General features: G+C 33.9%; 3 protein-coding genes across 3 annotated transcripts in view; 1 reads left to right on the top strand and 2 right to left on the bottom strand.

Annotated features, from left to right (window-relative positions):
* The first annotated feature begins 591 nt into the window (after positions 1-591).
* Positions 592-22,380, top strand: part of LOC130645158 (drebrin-like protein) — a 30,082-nt gene continuing 8,293 nt past the window's right edge. The window contains exons 1-9 of the mRNA XM_057451048.1: positions 592-775; positions 3,799-3,854; positions 4,448-4,560; positions 4,980-5,054; positions 5,483-5,623; positions 5,895-5,972; positions 6,458-6,544; positions 8,047-8,111; positions 8,226-8,361. Coding sequence (XP_057307031.1) covers positions 693-775; positions 3,799-3,854; positions 4,448-4,560; positions 4,980-5,054; positions 5,483-5,623; positions 5,895-5,972; positions 6,458-6,544; positions 8,047-8,111; positions 8,226-8,361 — 834 coding nt within the window. The 5' untranslated portion in view covers positions 592-692. The remainder of the gene's footprint in view (positions 776-3,798; positions 3,855-4,447; positions 4,561-4,979; positions 5,055-5,482; positions 5,624-5,894; positions 5,973-6,457; positions 6,545-8,046; positions 8,112-8,225; positions 8,362-22,380) is intronic.
* On the bottom strand, positions 8,817-12,604 carry LOC130645155 (extracellular calcium-sensing receptor-like). The gene is made up of 2 exons (XM_057451046.1): positions 12,523-12,604; positions 8,817-11,617 (listed from the first exon to the last, which is right to left on the bottom strand). The coding sequence occupies exon 2, from the start codon at positions 11,450-11,452 to the stop codon at positions 8,891-8,893; it is 2,562 nt and encodes an 853-aa protein (XP_057307029.1). The 5' UTR covers positions 11,453-11,617; positions 12,523-12,604; the 3' UTR covers positions 8,817-8,890.
* On the bottom strand, positions 17,294-21,420 carry LOC130645154 (extracellular calcium-sensing receptor-like). The gene is made up of 2 exons (XM_057451045.1): positions 21,141-21,420; positions 17,294-20,227 (listed from the first exon to the last, which is right to left on the bottom strand). Exon 2 carries the CDS (start codon positions 20,145-20,147, stop codon positions 17,535-17,537), a length of 2,613 nt encoding a protein of 870 aa, XP_057307028.1. The 5' UTR covers positions 20,148-20,227; positions 21,141-21,420; the 3' UTR covers positions 17,294-17,534.

The raw sequence follows: 22,380 nt of genomic DNA, 5'->3' as shown, positions 1-22,380 counted from the left end.
TACTATTATGGTTAACCCAGGCCATGTGAGGGAAATTGGGTATATGGCCAGGACGTTGCACAGAATGGACCCTAATTGGATCTGCGTAGAGCTTAAAATGTGAATACACCTTTACGATAATTCAATTGTACATACGTTCCTACGGCTCTCCGTTGTTTTACAATATCGGAAAAAAGGAGGTAAAAAACGTGTTTTTATGAGAGTTTGTTAGAGACGAAAGCGTGTTTTCTCCAGTTTTTTAACTTTCTTTGTATCAATTTCTTTTAAATTTTCAGGAGACGTTAAAATTAATAAGATTATGTGGACTTTCCATCAAAAACAAAACGCGGCAAGGCATGGCCCATCCTTGAAATATAGACAGGGTATATTTATCTATCTAACCTAACGCAAAATTAATTAAGCTCCACGAATACTTTCATATCATAAGTATTTCAAAAAATCCGTGTTTTGCTTCTGTCATTTTCGTTTTTTATTTCCGAGAAAAACGTAATCTTGATTATCCAAATGTTAAAAAGAAAGTCTGAATCAACTACCAGCTCAGAAAGAAGACAAATCTTAACTATCTTTGCCTCGGTCTCACACCATACCGAGGCTGAGACAATAGAACAGCAAGAGACCAAAACATTCGACTTGGAGGCGGAGGCAAGTTTAGAAAAATTTAAGGTTTAAGTGGCTAAACTAACTCAATTATTATGTCTGTAAATCTTAATAAAAATAAAGCAGAGTTGTTAAAAGCATGGGAAGAAATTCACGATCCAAATGGAAAGAATAACTGGTAAGGAAAATGTTTGATTTTCTATATAATTGCCTAGCTATAGCTAGCAACACGTTTTTTACTGAACAGTCAACTGATAATTTAGCATAGGCTAAACATCAGACCGTCATTGCAAAAACAGAACTGTGTGGAAAATCGATTTTATACATAGCTAAAAATCAGCCAAAGAGTCCCATCTCAGCTCTCTGTCCCTTAAGACGATGACAAATGGAAACCGAGTACAAGTCCCATTGACCTACCTTACCGATGGTTTACTTCGTTAAGTTAATAGTTTAGTACAGGAGACTCAATTTATAGAGTCTTCGCAGGAGACCGAGGGCAGGGCTGACTTATTGCCTGCTGTGTCATGTGGGAGAGAGAACTTCCGGACTTTTTTTTAATACGATATACAATTTTTATTATTATTACGAATCGAATGGCACCACGGTATTTCTGTAACATGAATAATTTTAGTGATAATGACCTAACTTACTGAAAATCGAGTGTAATTATTCTTCAGTCTCAAACAATACCACAATTTACATTGTGCTTACTTTCCACCTTAAAATACATTAAATATATCAGTCAATGGCAATGGCCTAAGGTGCTACAAAAATTTCAGTAATTATTTTTAAGTTGTACTTTTTAAAACCTCAAAAAAAAAGACTGTCACAGTTCTGAAAATAAACAAAGCAGAAGAAAAACAACGACGTATTAAAATCTCCTTATATGATATAAACAACGGTTTTATTGGTTGTAATTCTAACAAAAAGGCAAAATAGAAAGACTGTATCAAATATCACTGTCACACAAATCCTGACAAAAATGTCACATGTTCAATCGGTGTTGATCTTCGATGTTGATATGGTTCAGCAATAGGGCAGGGGGCTGCTGTTCCGAATCATCCTCACTGCTGCTGTCGATAAAGAACTGTTTTCTTTTTCTTCATTATGTTTACATTTTTATTTTATTTTCGTGAATTCACAAAATTATTCCATCCGTCAGTTTCGAATGAAATAAACCACCCACCAAATACTGTGTGCATTCCCATGTGGAGACCTGGTTTCTTTTAGGATAAGGAACTCGAGAAATATGTATGCCAGTTTTCATATTACGCCAGAGAAAATGTGATATAAAATTTCACCATAAAGGCTTTAATATTACAAAGAGTAACATGCGATCAGTTGAAAACAGGCCTTGCCATGAGTCGCAATTGCTCGCGCCTGCGTAGTGCTCATGTAAATGCTCGTTACCCAAGCATTCTATTGCTCGCGTAAATATTAACATTTTGAGATAAGTGTAAGTGTTTTTCTCAAGAATTGATTGGTCTTTTAAGTGAAACTGAAAAGATATTTGGTGTGATTATTTTCCACCCATCGTGCAAAGCAGTTCATTCGCCATTTTATAAAACGCGTGCGATACGGGCATTAAGATTGTTGCAATACATTCTTATGATGGTTTATTTTACTGTAAAAAAAATTAAGGTTAATCTTTGTTGCTCATTCATTTTGCAGTAGAAAATTGGGGGGCGTTTTTAATCGTGAACCCCAAACACGATGATCGAGCGTCTACTGGTATAGCGACTTTCTCAATCTTAACTTTCTACATGTCCGAAATAGTATGCATGACTATACTGTAGTTTTCATATATTTAATGTTTATATTCCAGGCCATCACAAGCAAATAGGAAAAAATATGCTTCGTTTTCAAATTAAAAAAAAATCTTTATCCGCGTGGTTTAAATAAAACTAATAAATAAAATCTCTTTTTAAGGTACACGTCAGGTACATAAAATTTATACAGAAAAAAAAATTATACTGCACATGGGTTTCGTTTTTAAAATTGTTTGAATAACAGTTGCGGCATAAAGAAAATAATCCATTAAATTCGGACCTGCTATGGTTTCCAATTGTTTCGTCAAAACAAGAAATTATCTACAATTAAATCCATGATAAATTGTCTGTTCCGTCTGTAAGTGCAGTCATCCGTGCTCCGTCGGCGTTCACATCCGCATTAGTTAAGAACCGCATGGCTGGATTTCTTGTGTAAGACCTGGTTACCAACAACAAAGGGACCGGGCAAAAGATATTTATGTCTATACATAGTTTTTTAACTAAGTCAGGAGTCTGTGAATTAGCTAGGATGATCAGGTTGACTATGAATAGGCTTGCTTGTGGATTTAAAGGACCAGGACTATTCAATAATTCTGAGATCTGAAAGTGTCCAACCAAGACGGAAATCTATCGGTCGTTTTAACCGACGAAAGTTCGAAACGAGCTACGGACATTTTAGACCAAACTGAAAATGAGGCGGACATTTTAATCACACGCCTGAAACGATTTAGGTGTTTGCCAAGGCGCACGCCTCTCCTGAAAAAGATGCCCTTTAGCGAAAAATATGGTGAGCAAAATTGCTCGCGTAGACACTCTGACGCGAGCAATTAATTGCTCGGGAGATTATTTGCTTATGGCAAAGCCTGGAAAAGTTTGTTTTTCAAAAAAAATGGTAGTAGAAACCAGGTTATAATACGTGAACAGGTACGATAGAAATATACATGAGCACATGTTTTTTAAAGTCTGCCAAAATAAAAATTAATTCTTTGTTAATTTTTTTCTTCGTTGATGTTGAAAATGAGTTGTTATTGTTTTTAAATATTTCACAACAAAATTACGTCGGCATTTTTTTGCCGACACAACTACGGTATTTTCTCATTTTACGTCGGCAATCAGCAATTTTAAGGGCTGCATTGGTCCTTTTAAACAACAGTGTTAAAGAATAGAAATCTTATTTTTATGACACACAACGATAATAATAAAAAACAATGAAGCATATATTCCTGCTGAGGTTGATGGAAACCTCTTAGCATGAATATACATACTCCTTATCAAGGGCCATTTTTAATGGTTGTATTGTAAAAAAAAATGTCGGCAGGCAGTCTTTGTTACAGGATGTCGGAAAACATTTGAACCATGAAATAAGTTGTACACAGTATATATTTTTACTAAGAAGAGACATTGTGCCACCAATATTTTATGTTTATTTTAGGGTTATATTTGGATATGATGGTCAATACACAGATTTGAAGATTGTGGGACAAGGAGGTATACTTATTACATTTTTACTAAATGATCAAAAATCTTGCCGCATATATTTTGTTATATTAATTATATACAATTAAAATATCTCATATTTGTTGTCATTAATTTTCATGATACATTTGCCAGGCCAAATTTGAAAAACACAATGCAGTAGACAATTGAGTATTTTGAGCAAGAAAACAGTATAGATCAAAATCAGGTTCTGTACAAAAACAATTCCTTTAACAAGAGAAAGTTTCTTTCATTAGCAAAGATAAATAATTTTGTATGGATATAATTGTATAATTGTGATAAAAAAGGCCATTATTATTGTATATAAATACTAATTAATGACCCAGCTAATGTGCATAAAATTGTGTCGTGAGAATTATAACGGGCAGTCATCACTTATTTTCTAATTTTTTTTTTAAATCAGGTTCATAGAGTTTATTAGAAATGTATAACCTTTTTCTCTATGAAAAACCAATTAAAATTTGCATAGTGTTTTTTACTAAATTTCCAAAGAACACTAAAATTAACTCCAATTCTATAATTACAAAATTGTATTTAAGGCAAGCATTTTAATGCCTTATATGTTTTCTCGTTTTTGTTTATAGAGGATGGGATAGAGGAAATGGTTGATGATTTGAGTGGAGGAAAAATCTTATATGCAGGAGTGAGGGTCACGGATCCTAATACAAATCTTCCAAAAATTGTTTTTATTAATTGGGTATTGTTTTTTTTCTTTTTCTATTTATTTATGAAAAACAGCATTTTTATCAAAATAGATTTATCTTTATCACCTTGCTATTTGCCATGTGCTTTGGAAGATAAGGTAAATGAGATAAATGAATAAATTGTTGATTTGCATTTATTAATCTTCCTGATTTATGATAAAAAGTTACTTTTTCTAAATTTATTACCTGCTGCTATTGTGTGTGAGCTCGTAATAGGAAAAGAAAAAACGAAAATACTGCTGCTGAATACAAGTTTGCCAATGTGAACAAGTGGCATGTCAGCAATTTTTCTGCCAACATAAATTATAAGATGAATTAAAAACGCTTTAAATATGTTTTTCAGGTGTTTAAGCATAGAATAAATTGGTTGTTAGACTGCATTATGCAATAAATATGCTAAATATTTTTTCAGCAAGGAGAAGGAGTTCCTGCAACTGTCAAAGGAAAGTGCGCCAACCATTTGAGAGATATCACAGGCTTATTTAGGGTAAGTATTTGTTCAATTAAAAGTAATTGAATGTCCTTAGTCGACTAGACATATGTGAAGAATTGAATTTTAACATAGTCTCATTTTACTATTTTTGGGTGATTTTGGGTAAATAATAGTTGGTGAGTGTAACGAAATATACTTTGCAAGTTTAAGAGAAATGTTATCCGTTATTCTTTAAGTGCCCCCTTTTATCTGCTCTGTTCTTCATTGTAGTTTGCCACAAATATTGATTAATTTTCCTTGCTGATACAGAGAGTATTATATAACATGCTTTGGAGAGGTGGCAGTTAGTTGTATTCTCTTTATAAGTGTATTGTTTTTAGCATGTCATGCATGTGTATTTTCGTCATTCTGGTTTGTGTGTTGCACGTAGTCATTTCAGAGTTATATATGCGCACTCTAAAAATTGTCCATTTTGTTTGAAGGGCGTTCATGTTCAGATAAATGCTCGTAATGATGATGACGTAGATGAAGATGTTATCATCGAGAAAGTAAAAAATTCGTCTGGTGCGAATTATGGATTTCACAAAGAGAAACCAAAAGCATTTATACCTCAAGGAAACATAGTAAGACTCTTTGTTTTATGATATAGCATGGAAATTAATATTTTCAACAAATAATTTTTCACAAAAACTAATTTTTGCAATAAATTTTCACATGAATTGATTTTCATGAAGTTGGTAAGTCTTAGTATTTGGCTAGAATTAAAATTCACAACAACAAAAAGTAAATAAAATAATAAATGAGGATAAATTAGATAAAATACAATCTAAAACTTTGTCAGAGAAAACCAACCTTGTAATAAGTATACTTGAATTATGTTTCTTACCTTTTTAGGGAACAAACTATGAAAGGCAAAGACCAGATTTGGATATTAATGTTCAACAAAAGGATAAGTTTTGGGCTCAAAAAGAGGTGTGTATATGGTAACATTTTTTTTAAATTAGTTCAAACTGATCTAATTTTAAAAAACTTGCCAAAAGCCATAATATATTGTACGACGTAGTTGCATCTGTACAAGATGTGGTGTAAGTATATACAATTGTGTACAATGTATTGTTGCAGTGGAAACTACTCTGCAAATAATAAAGAATAAGTCTAATCACATCAAAAAATTGTCTTTTTTATGTCAATTTCACTAGGCTAAACCATTCTTTGTACTAAAATTTTGATGCATGTTAAGCAATAGTAGGATCTTGTGGTGTTTTTCGAAGTTTATTTTAAAACTTTTTTATTTGTATTACTGTAAAATTAGGGAAAAGTTTGGAAAATTGTGCATTCACGCACAAGTATTATATAGACTCCTTAAGCCATAAACAAACCAAAGGAACAGTTGGTTTAAGAAATACATGCTGCGGGTCTGCAAAAATCAACGCTCTAAACCAAAATTTCATTTTCAGAAAGAAGAAAAACAAAGAAAAGAGGAAGAAGTGAGACGTGCTAATGATGAACGTATAGCTGAGTCAAGACAACGTGCTGAACGGGAGGTAAAAGCCTAACTGTAATTCAAGTGTTTTTGCAGTACAAGGTTCGAAACGCCTAAGCAGGCTCGGTGCGACGTGATTTTTTGCAAGGAAGCTGAACAAACAAACAACAGTTTGTCACAGAAATATAAAGAGGCGATGTAGGATAGCTTTCGTAGCATAATGAAAACAGAGAGTTTGTACACCGTTTTAATATATGCGTAGTCAGGAAATTGTGCAAACAAATTGTGCTTCCCTGCAAATTAATGTTATTCTCATTTTGTTTGTCAGGCATAACAAATTTGACATTTTAAAGAAAAAGAGACAACACTTTCAGTACAACTTTCATGTCGTTGTATGACTTTTTGCTGTTTTCATTAAAAAATCCTTTGTTACAATACCTACCCGTGTTGTGCATGTTGTATTACTTTCGAAACCGTCGCGTAGTGAAAGCTATCCGATATAAAGGTTATGCAAGATATCACTTTCCTTAAGGGTGGCTTCCATTTAGCGCTTTTGTCGCCTTAGCGCAAAAAGTGCAAGCTATTTTTGCGAGCGTGAAACAATGAATTTAATTTCAATTAATGGTAAATTGATTAAGTGTAGCGCTCAGGAAGGAGGAAACAAACAGAAAAACATCTGCAAAATTTAAAACTGCTGACCTCGACACATTTGCTATTGGTGAAAAAAGCAAAGTATAAAGGGACATTGGAAAGGGAGGTTAATTAGAAAAAAAGGAAAAGAAGGTATCCTTTTTATTAAAGTGCGAAATTGAAGTTTGTATCCTTAAATTTAAGATTTTAGTTTCTGATATTTTTGTTTGCTTAAAAGTTTTGTTGCTGCCATTATTAAATATATTTGTTGACTTATTGTTGTTGTGATATCCATTTCCTTTATATATGCAAACAAATTTTGTTCAATTTTTTTCTCCATGTGGTTGACCAAAAAAGCTAAGGCGCGTGAAATTTTATTGCAAAGAACGGATTACTTTTTGATCTGCGCGATAAGGCATTTTTTGCGTCGAGTCATCGGCTATTTCTGTTCATTGCACATGCGTTGCGCAATATAAGTCGGCGCTTTTTGCGCTACATCGATATAGGCGCTGAAGGAAACCAGCCTTAATGGAAACGAAAAGCCTATACGATATACTTTCACATTGCGACATAAAGCTTAGTTTTACAATTTTTTTGAAAGCAACTCGTTTAGAAACCATTAAACTGTATTTATAAAATTATAACCATCTTCAGTCCTGTCCAAATATAATATAAGCAACAACAAAATTATTGGTTGACAAAATAGAGAGAAACGCTTCCGAAACAAAGGAAACGTGACTCACAGAAAATGAAACTACAATAACTTTGTTGTTGCACAGTTTATTTTCACGGACTTTCTTACCAAAAATATGCCTTCCTTTCTCTTTTTATAAATAATACGAAAATGAGGCAACCATTAAGCAATTTAAATCTTAGATATTGACAAAAAATAAGCAACTTAAGATCAGTGAGAGATTTATATTTGTTTCGCAGAAACGAGAAGCGGCTGCACGTGATGAAATGATCAAATCCAGAGAAAGACGCGTTAGTGAGCAAAGGTATTTGTTATTATTTATAAAAATTTTTTATCCCTGTGTTGTGAATTCTGAACTTCCGTTTTACTTCCTGATAACACGTTTTTTTGAAAGATAAACATTGTACCGTTTTTACAGGGCGGATGAACAAAAAGAAAGTGAACGAAGAAAAGAAGAAGAAAAAAGAAAATACAATGAAACTATGCAGCAATCGGAAAGGGATGACGAAGAATTCCGAAGGCGATCTGACTCAGAAAGAAGGAAACGCCTGCAGGTTTGAATGTTGTTTTTTGATGTCACCTCACCTCTTTTTTAAAAAATTTTTTCTCAACTCAACGAAAACATACACTAAGTACCTTTACTTGAATTAATTTGCTTCAGTTTCGCAAGAATAATTTCTTAAAATCACGAATTTACAAACCTGCTTCACATTTAAGATCTCTTAATATGAGAGTACATACAAGTTATCTTGTTTTTTACTAATACTGCAAGTTTTATAGTGTAAGAGTGCATTTAATAATACGTTCATTCTGGGAGAGGAAGGGAATGTGCTGACGTAATACTTAGCCAGAATAAAGAATGTAAAGGAGGAAAGGAGAGTTATTTCTTGAATGCTCCCTATGTGGAAAGCCCCACCTATTTTTAACTTAGACATGAATTGGTATCACTGGACAGACTGAAACAGGGCCTAATTTAGGGGGTTCTTTAATACTACACGAGTGATTATTTGTGTTGGGTTGTATTTTTCCATGTAATTATGGCAAATAAAGTTATCACTAAAAAGACAATTTCATACTGTTTACTTATATCGCACTGTTTTTTATTTTTTGGCGAAAAAGCTCCGCCGTATTTTTTTTCGGTTTGAACAAAATCACGACCAGCTTTGGAAAATACATCGCGAAGTAGATCACCATGATGGCTGTAAACGAAACACCACACCAAATAACGAGCCGATCCACTTCTGAAGATGTGCTAAAGTAAATTGGGATAAACATCATCCAAATTAACAAAAACGTAAACATGGCGAAGCTTGTGTATCGAGCTTCGTTATGGGTTTCGGGAAGTTTACGAGCTTTGAAAGCGTAGACAGCGCATATGAGGGCGATGATAGCGATATAAAAGAGCAGTACGATTAAAACACGATGATATTGTCCACTGCAGTAGTACAATATGTGAATGTCGTCATGGTCCGTGTACGTTGTAGCCGCCATTATGGTTGGTTGAACCGAAAGATATGTCGCAGTACATAAAAACACAGCGATTATTGTAAGAACGGCTACAGCTATAAATTGTACAGTGTTTCCTTTAACAATACTTCTTTTGGCTAAAATGCCTGTTCTCGAAGCTTTGAATATACGCAACAAGCGATCAGCTTTGGTGAACGTCACCGAGATAGCTACAGTGTAGAAGAATACAAAATGATACAATCGAATGCGACACTGTTGTGCAGAAGGTTGTGGTTGGAAACATAAGAAAGGCAGCGACAATATACATAGCATGCTTGCTAACTGAAGCATAGATAAACTCTTGTTTGACGCTCGCACTATAGGTGTGTTTCGGTTTACGTAAAATACGCCTATACTGAAAAGAATTATCACATAACCCGTCACCATGGATACAATTAACACCACTCCGCGTGTGCTAGTGAGCTTGAATGACGTTATAATGGGTTTAATGCACTTTGTTTGGTTTCTATTCGGTAAAGTACCTTGCTGGCAGCGTATACAATATCTCTTTCCGTACTCAGGTTGCACTTGGTCGGCCTGGCATTTAACACATTTTAAGCAACATGGCCGGTTACCGAAAACCAAACCTTCCTCTCCGGGTTTACAATTTTCAGCGCATGTAGAGAGCGGTGTTTTATCTGAATGATTAGCGAACTCTATGAAATTCTTTTCTACTAATACGCATCGGTTTCTCGAGTTCCAAGTGCCGATCTTTTGATGGAATAGTTTCTTTGAAGTTTTATTGTATTTTAAGTTTGAAATTGCGTAGAACGTAATACTAGGATTTCCGTGTTTATCAAACGAAACTGGGAGATTGTGTTTACCTAAAAAGTCAACGTTTTGTATATGATGTAATAATGCTTCTCGATCTATTTCATCATTTATAGTAGGCCCTGCCTCTGAAAGATATGAGTGTAGGCCATGAGCTATAGCATAGACAGAATTGAGAACATTGATAGATTTACTTGTCGGTAACTCGCTTAAATTTGTCTCCCTGTCGCTACATGTATAATTGGCTGGACTAAAATATGTGCACTTTTTCTTTTTCATCCAATATTCTTTTAACCACGGATTTTTGTGATTGGTTTTTGGAGTAATGCTTTTTAAATGTTCAATAAACGGATGGTATTCGTGCTGTATTGGCGTGACACCTAACAAGCCTCTTACCACTTTTTGATCAATCTCAAGTAACTCCAGTGCAGCTCCATATGTTTCTGTAGCTATCCATGTTCTGTTATGTAACTTCAATCTTTCTGCGGTCTTTAAAACTTTTATTGCTTCAGGTGTTTGACACCACAGCACTATAACTGTGGCCTCTCTCTCCTTTTTTAATTTGCGAATAACTTTGCTGGTATATATGGACTTGTTGTCGTTTTTTATATCATACACGTCGCTGTTGGCAGCGCATATGTTGTAGCGAGTCATCTGTTTCAGAAGCTCGTTGAAGCCAGCAAGACCGTAACTGTCATCGCAAGCTATAATGTTGATATAGTCCCAACGAAAGTGTCGCATTAAATCGACCACAAGGGATACTTGTTGATTGTCTGGTGCAATCGTTCGTAAAAAGTTAGGGTAAAGTATTTTGTTGCTAAGCTCTGTCGTCGTTGCGGAGTAACTTATTTGTGTAGTCATTGATGCTGACAATGTGGCCGCAATTTTTGTCGTCGTTGACGATGCAGCGTCCCCCACTAGAGCAATGATTGATTGTTTTCGGCTGTTACACGTGCATGACCAGTTTGAATTTGCGCCCCCGAAAGTTTGTGTCATCTGTAAAGCGGCGTCCAGTGCTATCGACATTACGTTACAACTGTCGAATATCTGAAATCCTAATTTTGATCCTGGTAACAAGTTTGTGCTATTGTTGATCTCGTGTATAGCGAATTGAAATGCTTCAACCCAACTTAAGGCGAATGTGTTGTAAATAAGTCGGCCTTTGTTGTTTATGTGAATGGGAAACATACCTCCGATGATAAATGTCGCGTTTTGAGTGTTTTGAAAGCTGGGAATGTGTGAAGTACTGCATGGTTCTTTGTAATACGCCATTATGTTTTTGTATTCAGTTTTATTAAAATTGGTGCTATTATGTATTGGTTGAAAACCCATGACCTGCGCGAGAAATATAACAACAACTAATTTCATTCTGTGTTTCGTAGTCTTGATAAAATATTTAGCTCTTCAAAACAAGTTGCTAGTCGATGTGTTGTTCTGTAATCGGCGATGTTTCTATGCGAAATCGTAAATTGGTGTTGAAATGCAAACACTCATGTTGTCCATTGCAACAACAAATTTGTGTTATGTTTTTTTCTAAAGTAATTAAATAGATTTAAATTTATAATAGGGCGAGAGTTGAATATATGTAATCGAGTGGGACCTAAAAGATGACGATTTGAGAAGAATTTAGCAAGTAAAATAGTTCCAAATATAAACGAATTTAAGTAGCGTTCGAGCTGGCGTTGACTTTAAATAATCTAAGGAATGCGAACTGATAATTTCCTTGAAAAGATTCTTCTCATAAAAAGGAGGAACATTGTTTGTTTACTAGCTAAAACCCACATCCGCTGAAATGTTACTTTTGTCGTGATTTGATTGGCCAATATTTAAAGTTGGCGGGAAATGCAATTACAGTTAAAAAAGACTAACAAAAAGCATTAAAATAACACGAATCAAAAAGAGAAGAAATGTGATGGACACAATGGGCATCATGATCAATTTCCCTGATTTTATTTATCTTTAACCCTCCAGTTCAAGCTTCATTTACAGATTTCAAATTAAGTAAACTAAAGTTTCCAGGATATGCACGTTACACCTCATTAAGGGCATTTAATTAACGCGAATTTACAAAATTAGCGTTAATTTTGTTCCACATTAATTTTCTGGAATAAGGTATGTTTCTTCCACATAAAAATAAAACCTTTGTTACTTACGACGTATTTTCCTTTGAAATTTTGTTGAAAAAATGTATGTGAAAATCACCCTTAATACCCTAAAAAGATATTTTATAAAAAATTCAAGTATCAACTTACTAACTTTGAAAATTGCGCGAGCGCTAAGAAACACACTTGTGCTTTTTACGATGCTGTTAAAAGGAGAGCGACTTTACAAAAAGGTTTTTTTTATTCATTATTCTGATTTGTATATAATGTAGCTTTTTCGATTTTCCAAATAAATATTTGGCATGTGCGGATAAAATTCTAAAAAAAAATACTTACTATTTCCTGTTAGACATGTTATGAATTTATATTTGAAAGTTTGAAAAAAGTATTTCTTTTTCATTTCATGTTTTAGTAAAATAATATTGGCCTTGGTAACAAAAGATTTTTCTTTCAAATTGAGAAACGAAGTTTAGTAATTAGTATAAAGGCCAAGTTACACTTATGCATTATTAACTATTATACACTAAACAATTTTTGAAAAATTGAATATTTTTAGTAACATCACACAAGTGTAACTCAGCCTTAAAACAAAAAACTTTAATAAATGATGCATTTCTTGAAAAGTAAAAAAAACGCGAATATATTGCTAGGAGTCATACGCGCATATTAAAAATTCTTTTTATTTCTAGTCTTAAGACTTCTCATAACTTCTATGCATATATAATCTTAAGGCTGAAATACACGGTCAGTTTAAAATGATCATTTTAAAATGACTGGTGTTTTTCGTCATTTTAAAATGATGGAACACCTGAATACACGAGTCATTTTAAAATGATAGAATTTGTAAATAAAAGTTCTTTACACTATGGACTCTGAAGACGAATGTGCTGCAGCAGTTGTTATAATTGCCATTCTTTCAAAAAGAAAAAAACGCAGAAGAAATAGATCTACTTGGGTGAAGCCATGGCTCGGTAGAAGAACAGAACTTGGGGTATATAATACTCTTTTATGAGAATTGCGTGTGGAAGAAGTGTTCGAATATGCACTTATAAAATTCTCAGTTGATTCCGTTTTCTGCGCTTTAGTTCCCATCTTGAAAATTATTCTTGTAATATATTAAATTTGTACTCGAAAAAAATTGAAAATGTTTACTATCGTCTATACTCCTTCTGTTTATACAGAATAACTGAAATATACTCAAAAAACTTAATGGCGTCATAGTAAAACAACACCGTCTAGCAATTTCTATGCAGAAGTTCATCATTTTAAAATGATAAACTTCAAACATGTTTAAATGATCATTTTAAAATGATCATTTTAAACTGACCGTGTATTTCAGCCTTTAGAAAACTCCTCCTTCAAGAAATCCTAATTGTTTACTTTGAAGGAAACAAAAAGAAAGTAAATATTCCGCTTTAAAGTTTCGTTTCTTTTTTGTTTTGTTTTATCTTCTGATTTAAAAAATGACTTTTGAAAGGCATTTTTTTACTGTACCGTATTTAAGACAAATCAATTTTATATTACTGCACCTCCCCTCAATAATTTTTTTTAAAAAAAATACAAAATGAGAATATTGTTTTCTTCTCTCTCTTAAAACTCGTCCGTTCCCTGCTGTTTACGACTTAAAAACAGTAAAGCAAGTGTTTTACGATAAAACATAACGTTCAAAAACAGTCGGATCTATGCTAAAGTAATGGAGAACAAGAAGCCCTATGGCTCCAAGAATTTCCTCTGCGGTTCAACTACAACCCTGGCAATAATAGGTAGAAAATTGTGCGTTTTTCGGCTTTTTTTCTCGAAATAGGCGAACAACATCACTTATGACCTTCAAATGTTTTAACTGTGGTGTAAGCTAACCAACATCAAAATTGCGCTAGCTGAACTCTCTGCAATTTCTGCATTATGGAACAATCTGCTCCACGAACCGTTTATTTCCACAAAAACTATGGAAACAGAACGTGCTGCGGCAGCACAAATTTACACTGAGATATCGAATCTAACCAAATAACCTAAAAACATGTAAAAAAAAAAGTTATTTTAATCGGAATCGAAAGAACATGAAAACACGACAGTTTTTTAGCAGCTCATTTTAAAGCCCGCCAACAGGGAAGATGGTGTAAATGAATTACCTACCAATCTGCTTTTAATGCAAGCCTGCTATTAACGCAAGTGGCTGGTCTTTCAAGTTCCTCACATGATCAGGAAAAATTAGGCATTACTGAAGTTATCCAGAATTTCAGAAAAAAAAAAGTATTTTTCGAAGTGTTTGAAGCTCCTTCTAATGGAAGCTACACTTGCAATCAGCGAACAATCGTTTTCGTCTTCATATCAAACATACTTTCGCTTTACATGTTCACAAGCACAGAACAAATTTATGTGGATATGGCAACATTTAGCAACATTGTTTTAAAAAATAGTATTGGGAGGAGAGAAACTTGAGGATGTTTAGAACAGCTGACATGACAAAAAAAAGAATCTCTGTGCATAACAGTAGAATTCGTGACTTCAGTACACTCTTATAATAATTGTAACATGCATGAAAACATCGCTCTTGTGTCACAACAGCTCGATAATATTCCGATTTTTCCGGAAAAGGAAAAAAAAATAAAACGGATAGTTAACTATACAAAAATGTTTTGAGCGGTAATGATTTTTATTGTAACGGATACCGTTTGATACGAATTTTGTTTTAATGGTTTTTCTAATCTGGTTCCAATTCTTGGTTGTTGCAATTTCCGCTGAAGCAAAAACACTCGTTTGTTTTTCGCGTTAACAATAAATAATTACTTTTGTTAATAAAGAACTCGAAATAGAATTATGTAATTCTTTTTAAAAAATTAAAATTAGATCTCTTAAATCGCTAGCTAGCTATTTGTGAAAATGTTTATCGCATAATCAGCCAGTTTTCTTCGGAGATTAAAACTGGATATAAAAACCTCTTCACAATGAATCAGCATAGGTAGTACATTACTAATTACGCATAATTCAGCTCAATTAACCTTTTTATTATTATTTTATTACGAATTCGTGTAGCACATGACACTTTCGTTGCATTTAAGTCATCACCGTGAACTTCACATTAGGTTTCTACTTAACGCAATGCTTCATTACAACGTACCCCGCACAGCGAGTTTTTTTATACCACTAATGTATGATTCGATCGAAACTCGCTATAGCGCTTTTTTGTTGAGTTTAAGATCAAACTTTACAATCTTTCTATTATAGATCATGTGTCATTTTTTTGAATATATATAATGTCTACAAAGCCATATTAAAGGCTGTTTTTCACTTAAAATGGTCTTTTAAATTTGGTTATTCAAGCCTTGTGCTTGAAACTTTAGCTAATTCCTGTTTTTGCATATCTTATTTTGGAGATTAAATTTGATACCAAGCTAATATATGCTTATTGGAAAACACAATCAGAGTTGGAATGTACTACGCTATTTTTTATTGGAGAAAAATATTTAAAATGAAAACGCTGCCTATAAGGTCGTTAGGATGAAATACTTTTGTTCTTTAACAAATTCCCCTATTGGAGTCTATATGTACCTAAAGTGTTATGTTTGAAAAAATGGCTTTTAAATTTGGCTTCGATTTAACTGTGCGTTTTTGACAAAACTTTCGTTACGCCAAGATTTCTCCGTTTAATGTATGGCTGTTGTTCGAGGAATATTTTTTTTGTAATTTATTTGGACAGTACAAACCTCACTTCATAGTTGTTAGCTAAAATGTTGAGAATTAACTTCCTTATTTTCTTTCCATGACTCATCAGTTTGTGTCGAGTTACGTTTGAAACTCTTTAAGGATTTGTGGTTGAGCTAAGACCTTTCATTTTCTAATGTTTCCTAGTACAGTCACTTTCAGACTTTTGAAACGGTTTTTAAATTTACATCAAAATACTTTTTATTAACTTTAGTCAGTTGGAATTCCGTTTGGGTGTCGTAGGTCGATTTACAAACATGGAAAAAAATTTCAACCATTTTGAATATTTGATACGAAAATAGTACACGTCACAAGATGCTATTTTGGATTTCAAGTTTCATGACATGTAAGCACGAGAGTAGGGACGCGAATCTTTTTTTTAATCCAAACCTATCATCAGTTCTTTTAATTATTAATTTTTTAGTTACCCTTTATTAAACATCGATAGGAAACATGCGACACAAAAAGGCACCGAAGTAAGAAAGAGTAGCAATTAGTACAAAAAATTATATCTATTCACTTATCAAAACAATAAATTAAACGCTGGATGTAGCTAATTACCTCGTTTAATTTCTATGGTGAGGTTTTAAATTTTGTGATCATACATTGCAGCATCATAATTGCCTCATGGTCGATGTTTCCATTCGTAGGCTTTTCCGTCTCAGTGATCACACACTTTTATATAAGAATATGCACTCGTTTTTTTTTATTAAAACCAGTCAAATTTTAGTAAGCTACAATGGTTTCCTTTTTTTTCCATGACTTGAGCGTCAAATATTTTTGTTTTTATTTATGTGGCGTCTTAATAAACAAAGCAAGCGTGCTAGGCTTTTTGTTTCATGGAATTTTCTTTGCTTTGCTTTGTGCTATAAAAAAAGTCAAGTAAGGAAGTTCCTTAATGGTTAAGCGGGCTCATTTATTTCAACATAAATGCTTAGACAAGTCTGTTTCACTTTGGTTTTCCTGTAAAGGAATATATACGGGTTTTACTTTTTTTTTTCATTACAGCTACTGTGAATTGATTTGATGGACGCTAAATGACATCTGAGCCTAACCTTGTTCTTAAGATCTTTTTTTCTTTTTTTACTCAATCTGTCTGTCAGCTGAAACAACTGCATTGTGTGGGTGATTTTTGCAGTAGCTTGCATTCAAAGATTATTTAATTTTAACTTGTGCTAAAATATATATATCAGAATTAGAAAATGTTAAGAATATGTTAAAACAAAAAAAAAGTATTCTTATATAAAAAAAACGCGTGTACGAATTAGACTACGCCATCAGTTTTTTTTGGTCTTTATGTTTGGAATGGCTAGAAAGGTATTTTTATCATACTTCCTGTGTTTTTTTTGTAGGCCCATGTTGAAATTAAAAATTTTATTGGTCTGTGCTTTTCATATATATAGTCTGGATATTCATCCAGGGAATCAGTGAAATTTTCTCTTGGTGTATTACCTTGGTTTATTTAAATTCTTTTTTCTATTTGTACAACATAAAAATTCTCATTAAAAAAATATATATAGCTACTTGAATTCAAAGAAAATGCTTAAGAAAAAGAAAAGTTTGCTATTCTTACATACGATAAACATCTCATATAGCTACTATCCAAACATATACACATCCAAGCATATAAACGTTCAGAGAAAATGTTAATGTTTATTGATAATGTATTTACTTTCGCGGTTATTTTTATTATTGTCCGGTAAAATTGTCGGTTCTGTTGTATGAGGACTGGTGTTTACGTCTATATTCGTTCGAAATTTCAACTTTTCGCGAAATCTTTCGGCCGTGTTCTCTTTCGGTTTAAATAATATAATGAGTAATTTCGGTAGGTACATGGTGGTATATATGACCACTACTGCAGCAAAAGAGATGAAACACCAAATCGACAACTGGTTAATTTTCGATGTTGTGCTAAAGTACAGTGGAACGAACATCATCCATATCAGCAAAAACGTAAACATGGCGAAACTTGTGTATCGAGCTTCGTTGTACGTTTCGGGTAGTTTACGCGCCTTAAACGCGTAAACACCGCATATTAGCGCAATCATGGCGATGTAGCCGATCAATATAAACAATATAGAATCGTAGTAACCACTGCAATACTTTGTCACATGAATTTCGTCACCAACGTAATGTACAATCTTTTCAATATTTGGGCGAAACGGAACGTAAATTACTGTACATAACAGCAATGCAATAATGGTTAACACCAGAACAGTAACAAATTGCACGCCGTTTCCTCTGACGATGCTTCGTTTTGCCAATATCCCTGATTTCGACGCTTTAAAAATTCGTAACAGTCTGTCTGCTTTCGTGAATGTTACCGAAACTGCGATAGTGTAGAAACAAACGAAATAAAATAAGCGTACTCCACATAGTTCTTCGGTAGTGTCGCTTTTGAAGATTAGAGCTGGCAGGGTGAGTATACAGAGCATGCTGAAGAGCTGTAGTAGGGAGAGATTTGTGTTTGATGCCTTCACAATCGGAGTGTTTCTGTTTTTGTAAAATATAAATGTGCTTGTGAGTATTACAATATAACCCACCACCGTGAAGAAGATCAGAAGAATTCCATTCGCGTCGTTTGTTTTTAACTTTTGTAGCTCGGGTTGTATGCACTCTGTTTGGTTTTTATTTGGAAGTTTACTGTTAAGACATTCCGTGCACACTAACTGTCCGTAATTAGGCTGCACTGTCATTGGCGGACATCTGACGCATTTCCAGCAACACGGACGGTCGCCGAATGTCAGTCCCTTATAACCAGGTAAGCAAACTTCAGCACAGGATGAAGACGGCACTTCTGATGAATCGTTTGCAAATTGCAAGTTAGAATCCGTGAATGTTATATTTCGGGTTTTGTAGTTCCACATTCCAACTTCGTGATGTGACAGCGTTTTGCTTACAGCGTCGTACTTTAAATTCGTCAACGAATACGTCGCGTCGCCAGGATCTCCCAAGTGATTAAAAGAAACGTCGGCGTTACTTTTGCCGATAAATGTTACGTTTTTGACGTACTCCAGCAATTCATCGGCTTCAACGGCTTTGTGAGTATGATGCTTGTAATCATTTAGATAGTTCTGTAAGCCGTACGCTATGGCGTAGACGGCGTCAATAACGTTCACATATTTATTTGTCGGCAAATCCGTCAAATCAGTGTTTTGCTTTTCACAAATATAGGTGAACCCGCTGCGGCTGCAATTTTTTTTGGTTGTCCAATATTCGTGTAGCCATGGATTTTCATGCTGTTGATATGGTGTAACGCTCTTTAAATGATTCTCAAAGGGTTGGTAACTAAGTTGGGCTGGAATTATACCGAACATTCCTTTCACGACATTCGGATGTATTTTATGTATACTTGAAGATCTACCGTAAGCTTCAGTAGCTATCCACGTTCTGTGATACAATTTCAACTCTTGTGCTGCTTCCAAAACTTTCACTGCTTCAGGTCTTTGACACCATAATACAATAACAGTCGCTTCCTTTTCGTCGATCAATTTTTGTATGACTTGGTTAGTATATGTTTGATTAATATCGTTTTTTACGTCGTAGACTTCGTTAATAGCAACGCAAATGTTGAACTTTTTAAATCGTGGTAAGAGTTCATTTACTCCGACTCGACCATAGCTGTCGTCGCAAGCCACGACGTTGACGTATTTCCATTTAAACCTTCTCATCAAGTCGGTTATAAGAATCGCTTGAAAATTATCTGGCGGAATTGTCCGTAGAAATGACGGATACAAATGCTTTGCACTCAGATCAGTCGAAGTGCTGGAGTAACTAATCTGCGTTGTTCTCGACGCGGATAATACCGCAGCCACACGCGTCGTTGTCGCTGACGCTGCGTCTCCCACTAATGCTATCGCAGGCTTCATTGTTTTACCGCACGGACAAGTTTCGTTCGAACGAAAGTCTTTGAAGCCTTGTGTCAACCGCAGAGCAGCTTCTACGGCTATATTAATCGTGTTACAACTGTCGTAAATTTTAAATCCTAGCTTGACGCCTGGTAACAAGGTTGTGCTGTTGTTGATTTCAGAGAGAGCGAATTGCATTGCTTCTATCCACATCAAACCAGGGCTGTTGTATAAATAGCCCTTGGCGTTGCTACTGTAATAGTGAACTGGAAACATCCCACCGATGATAAATGTTGCGTTTTTGATGTTTTTAAATTCAACCGGCATCCGACCACAACTTTCAGTCTCTGTTTTTGATATTAAATATAGCCAATTTAGAAGAGTTAAAAATATTGTTGCACTTGACTTCATTATCTATCTCTTGTGTTGTAGTAATTCTGTGTTTAGGATATTCTCTTAGTTGTTGTGTTTTGTTGTTTTGTTTAATCTTGCTAAATAATAAAAATAACATTTTATTAGAGATGCCATTTTAAAATAATGAACAAAGGTACACTTACATATAAAGAAAATACGAATATATATCACAAAAGATATTTGTCTCGCCTAACCAGCCCTAATCGTTTACTGCGTTTTCACATTAAAGATTTAATGAGATTAACAGACAGAGTCGAGCTGAATTTCAGACAGACCCGTTTATTTTAATCTCTGCATAACGAAACTTGTTATAATTTAACTTTTGCAGACAAAATCCAACAAACATACAACCAAATACAAACTAAACCCTAAATCCAGCCCGTGTTCTTTCAAAGGACGCTTTATCATACGATTCAAATAATTTGTAGACGTTTGTAATTCGAATAAACTGAACAGAAGTATTAAGTGTCAAATCTAGTAAACGTGTTTAGAATAAGCGAGTCAACAAGAAAATGGTCTTGTCCAATCACTCCTTGCCTCTTGCTGGATGACGCACCAAAACAAAGCATTTCCACAAAAAATTGTTTGTCGAAGTGATTTATAAGCTTTAATTACCTTCATTATATCAATTACCTTCATTATATCAAGGAATCCCCCCCCCCCCCCCCTCATAATGTTATAACCAGAAATATTAAGAAAAAGTTGTTAATATTTCGCGTATAATTTTTGCTGTTTTTCCTTTAAAAATGTAATGATAATTTCGCAGAAAATCATATGTGTTGCCTATGTTAATGTTGGAATCTAGACTATTATGCCCACAAAAAAGCTAATCTCGTGTAAATAATTAAATAATAATAATATAAGCAAGTAAAATAAACGACTAATATGTGTGTATGGAACGATAGAATTAATCAGAAAAACAGATTATAACAGAGGGCAGTCTCAGGTACAGTCTCAGGTACAAAAAACTTGTTAACAAAAATTCTTTACCCAAATTAGTGGTTCACTACTTGCACAAGGGAATCGTATTCAATAACATAAGTATTCCCGCGATATTACAATTGCCACAGGGCGCCCCACTTGCACAGGAATTCTCACTTCCAGTCACAACTTACCACAGGGTATCTCGCCTTCGAACACAAAACTGTACGTCTTCAACCGAACCAAAGTCCTTTCTTGATTTAAAAATAACACTTTTAGAAACGCCGATTAAATTACTTTGGTTATTCTGGAATTAACCGTCGTTAATCTTTTGTGTGAAAAAGAAATTATTTCGAAATATATGTTTGTCTGTTTTTTATTGGTGCGTTAGAGTTTATTTTGTGACAAAATATTGATGTAATTTATTTGTCTCTCCAACCATGTTGCGTTGCCTCGATTAATTTGCCAGCTTTACAAAGATCCACTTTTTAAACCAATAATAGTAAGCCTACAAAAGCACCCGACTTACTTGTGAACATGGAAGGTGGAAACACAAAATGGTTGATCGGAGATCTAATTAATGAGCTGATTGGTTGGGCAATTTGGTGTCGTAAACATGCTGACGCGTTGCATTGTTTAATTATATGATGATAACAGGAGGAAGTAAAAGTTTTGTGTTTAGTTCATCAGTCAGCATTTTTTTGTAACTTTCTTTTTCTTTTTAAAATGAAGATTTATGATAAATGTTTTGAATTTAATCAAATATAGCAACCCTCGTTAGTACATCTCCATCCTCGGTAAATTCTTACATTGTATTTTAATAAAATATCAAGTTTACCGAAATTTGCGTTCATGTTGGTTCATCACTTGGTTGGTTTTTTATCCTGCTCAGAATAAATTCAGTTTGAAATATTACAAACAGATTAGCACGTATTGTAATATTATAGCTTCATAAGAAAAAAAATATTTATCGAGAGTATATGCTAAAGATAAACATATCACTGCTTCGACAAATAATAATTTCATTATAGACTCACATGCTTACAAAGAAAATATATTATGTGACCCATAGAGACTCGTTTAATTGAGTTTAGTATGTAAAGCTTAAAACACGGATAATTGTATTAAAGCTTTAGCCTTTAGTTTAAGAAATGCTAATCGAATGAGTTTATTGTCAGTTTTAGTTTTAAAACTCTTCATTTTATAAGTTTGTTGTCTCGTTAAAACAAGTTCTATTTTGGAATTTTTTAATAAGATATAGGAATAATTGCTTTCATGCATGTAAATCGAAATTTCATTAACAATTCCT

The sequence above is a fragment of the Hydractinia symbiolongicarpus genome, chromosome 5 (genome assembly GCF_029227915.1).
Source record: "Hydractinia symbiolongicarpus strain clone_291-10 chromosome 5, HSymV2.1, whole genome shotgun sequence".
NCBI lineage: Eukaryota > Metazoa > Cnidaria > Hydrozoa > Anthoathecata > Hydractiniidae > Hydractinia > Hydractinia symbiolongicarpus.
This window is presented reverse-complemented; position numbering and strand designations above follow the sequence as displayed.

What these genes read in the sequence shown, in the direction of transcription:
- LOC130645155 (XM_057451046.1), bottom strand. Translation starts at nt 11,452, where the DNA reads ATGAAATTAGTTGTTGTTATATTTCTCGCGCAGGTCATGGGTTTTCAA.
- LOC130645154 (XM_057451045.1), bottom strand. Translation starts at nt 20,147, where the DNA reads ATGAAGTCAAGTGCAACAATATTTTTAACTCTTCTAAATTGGCTATAT.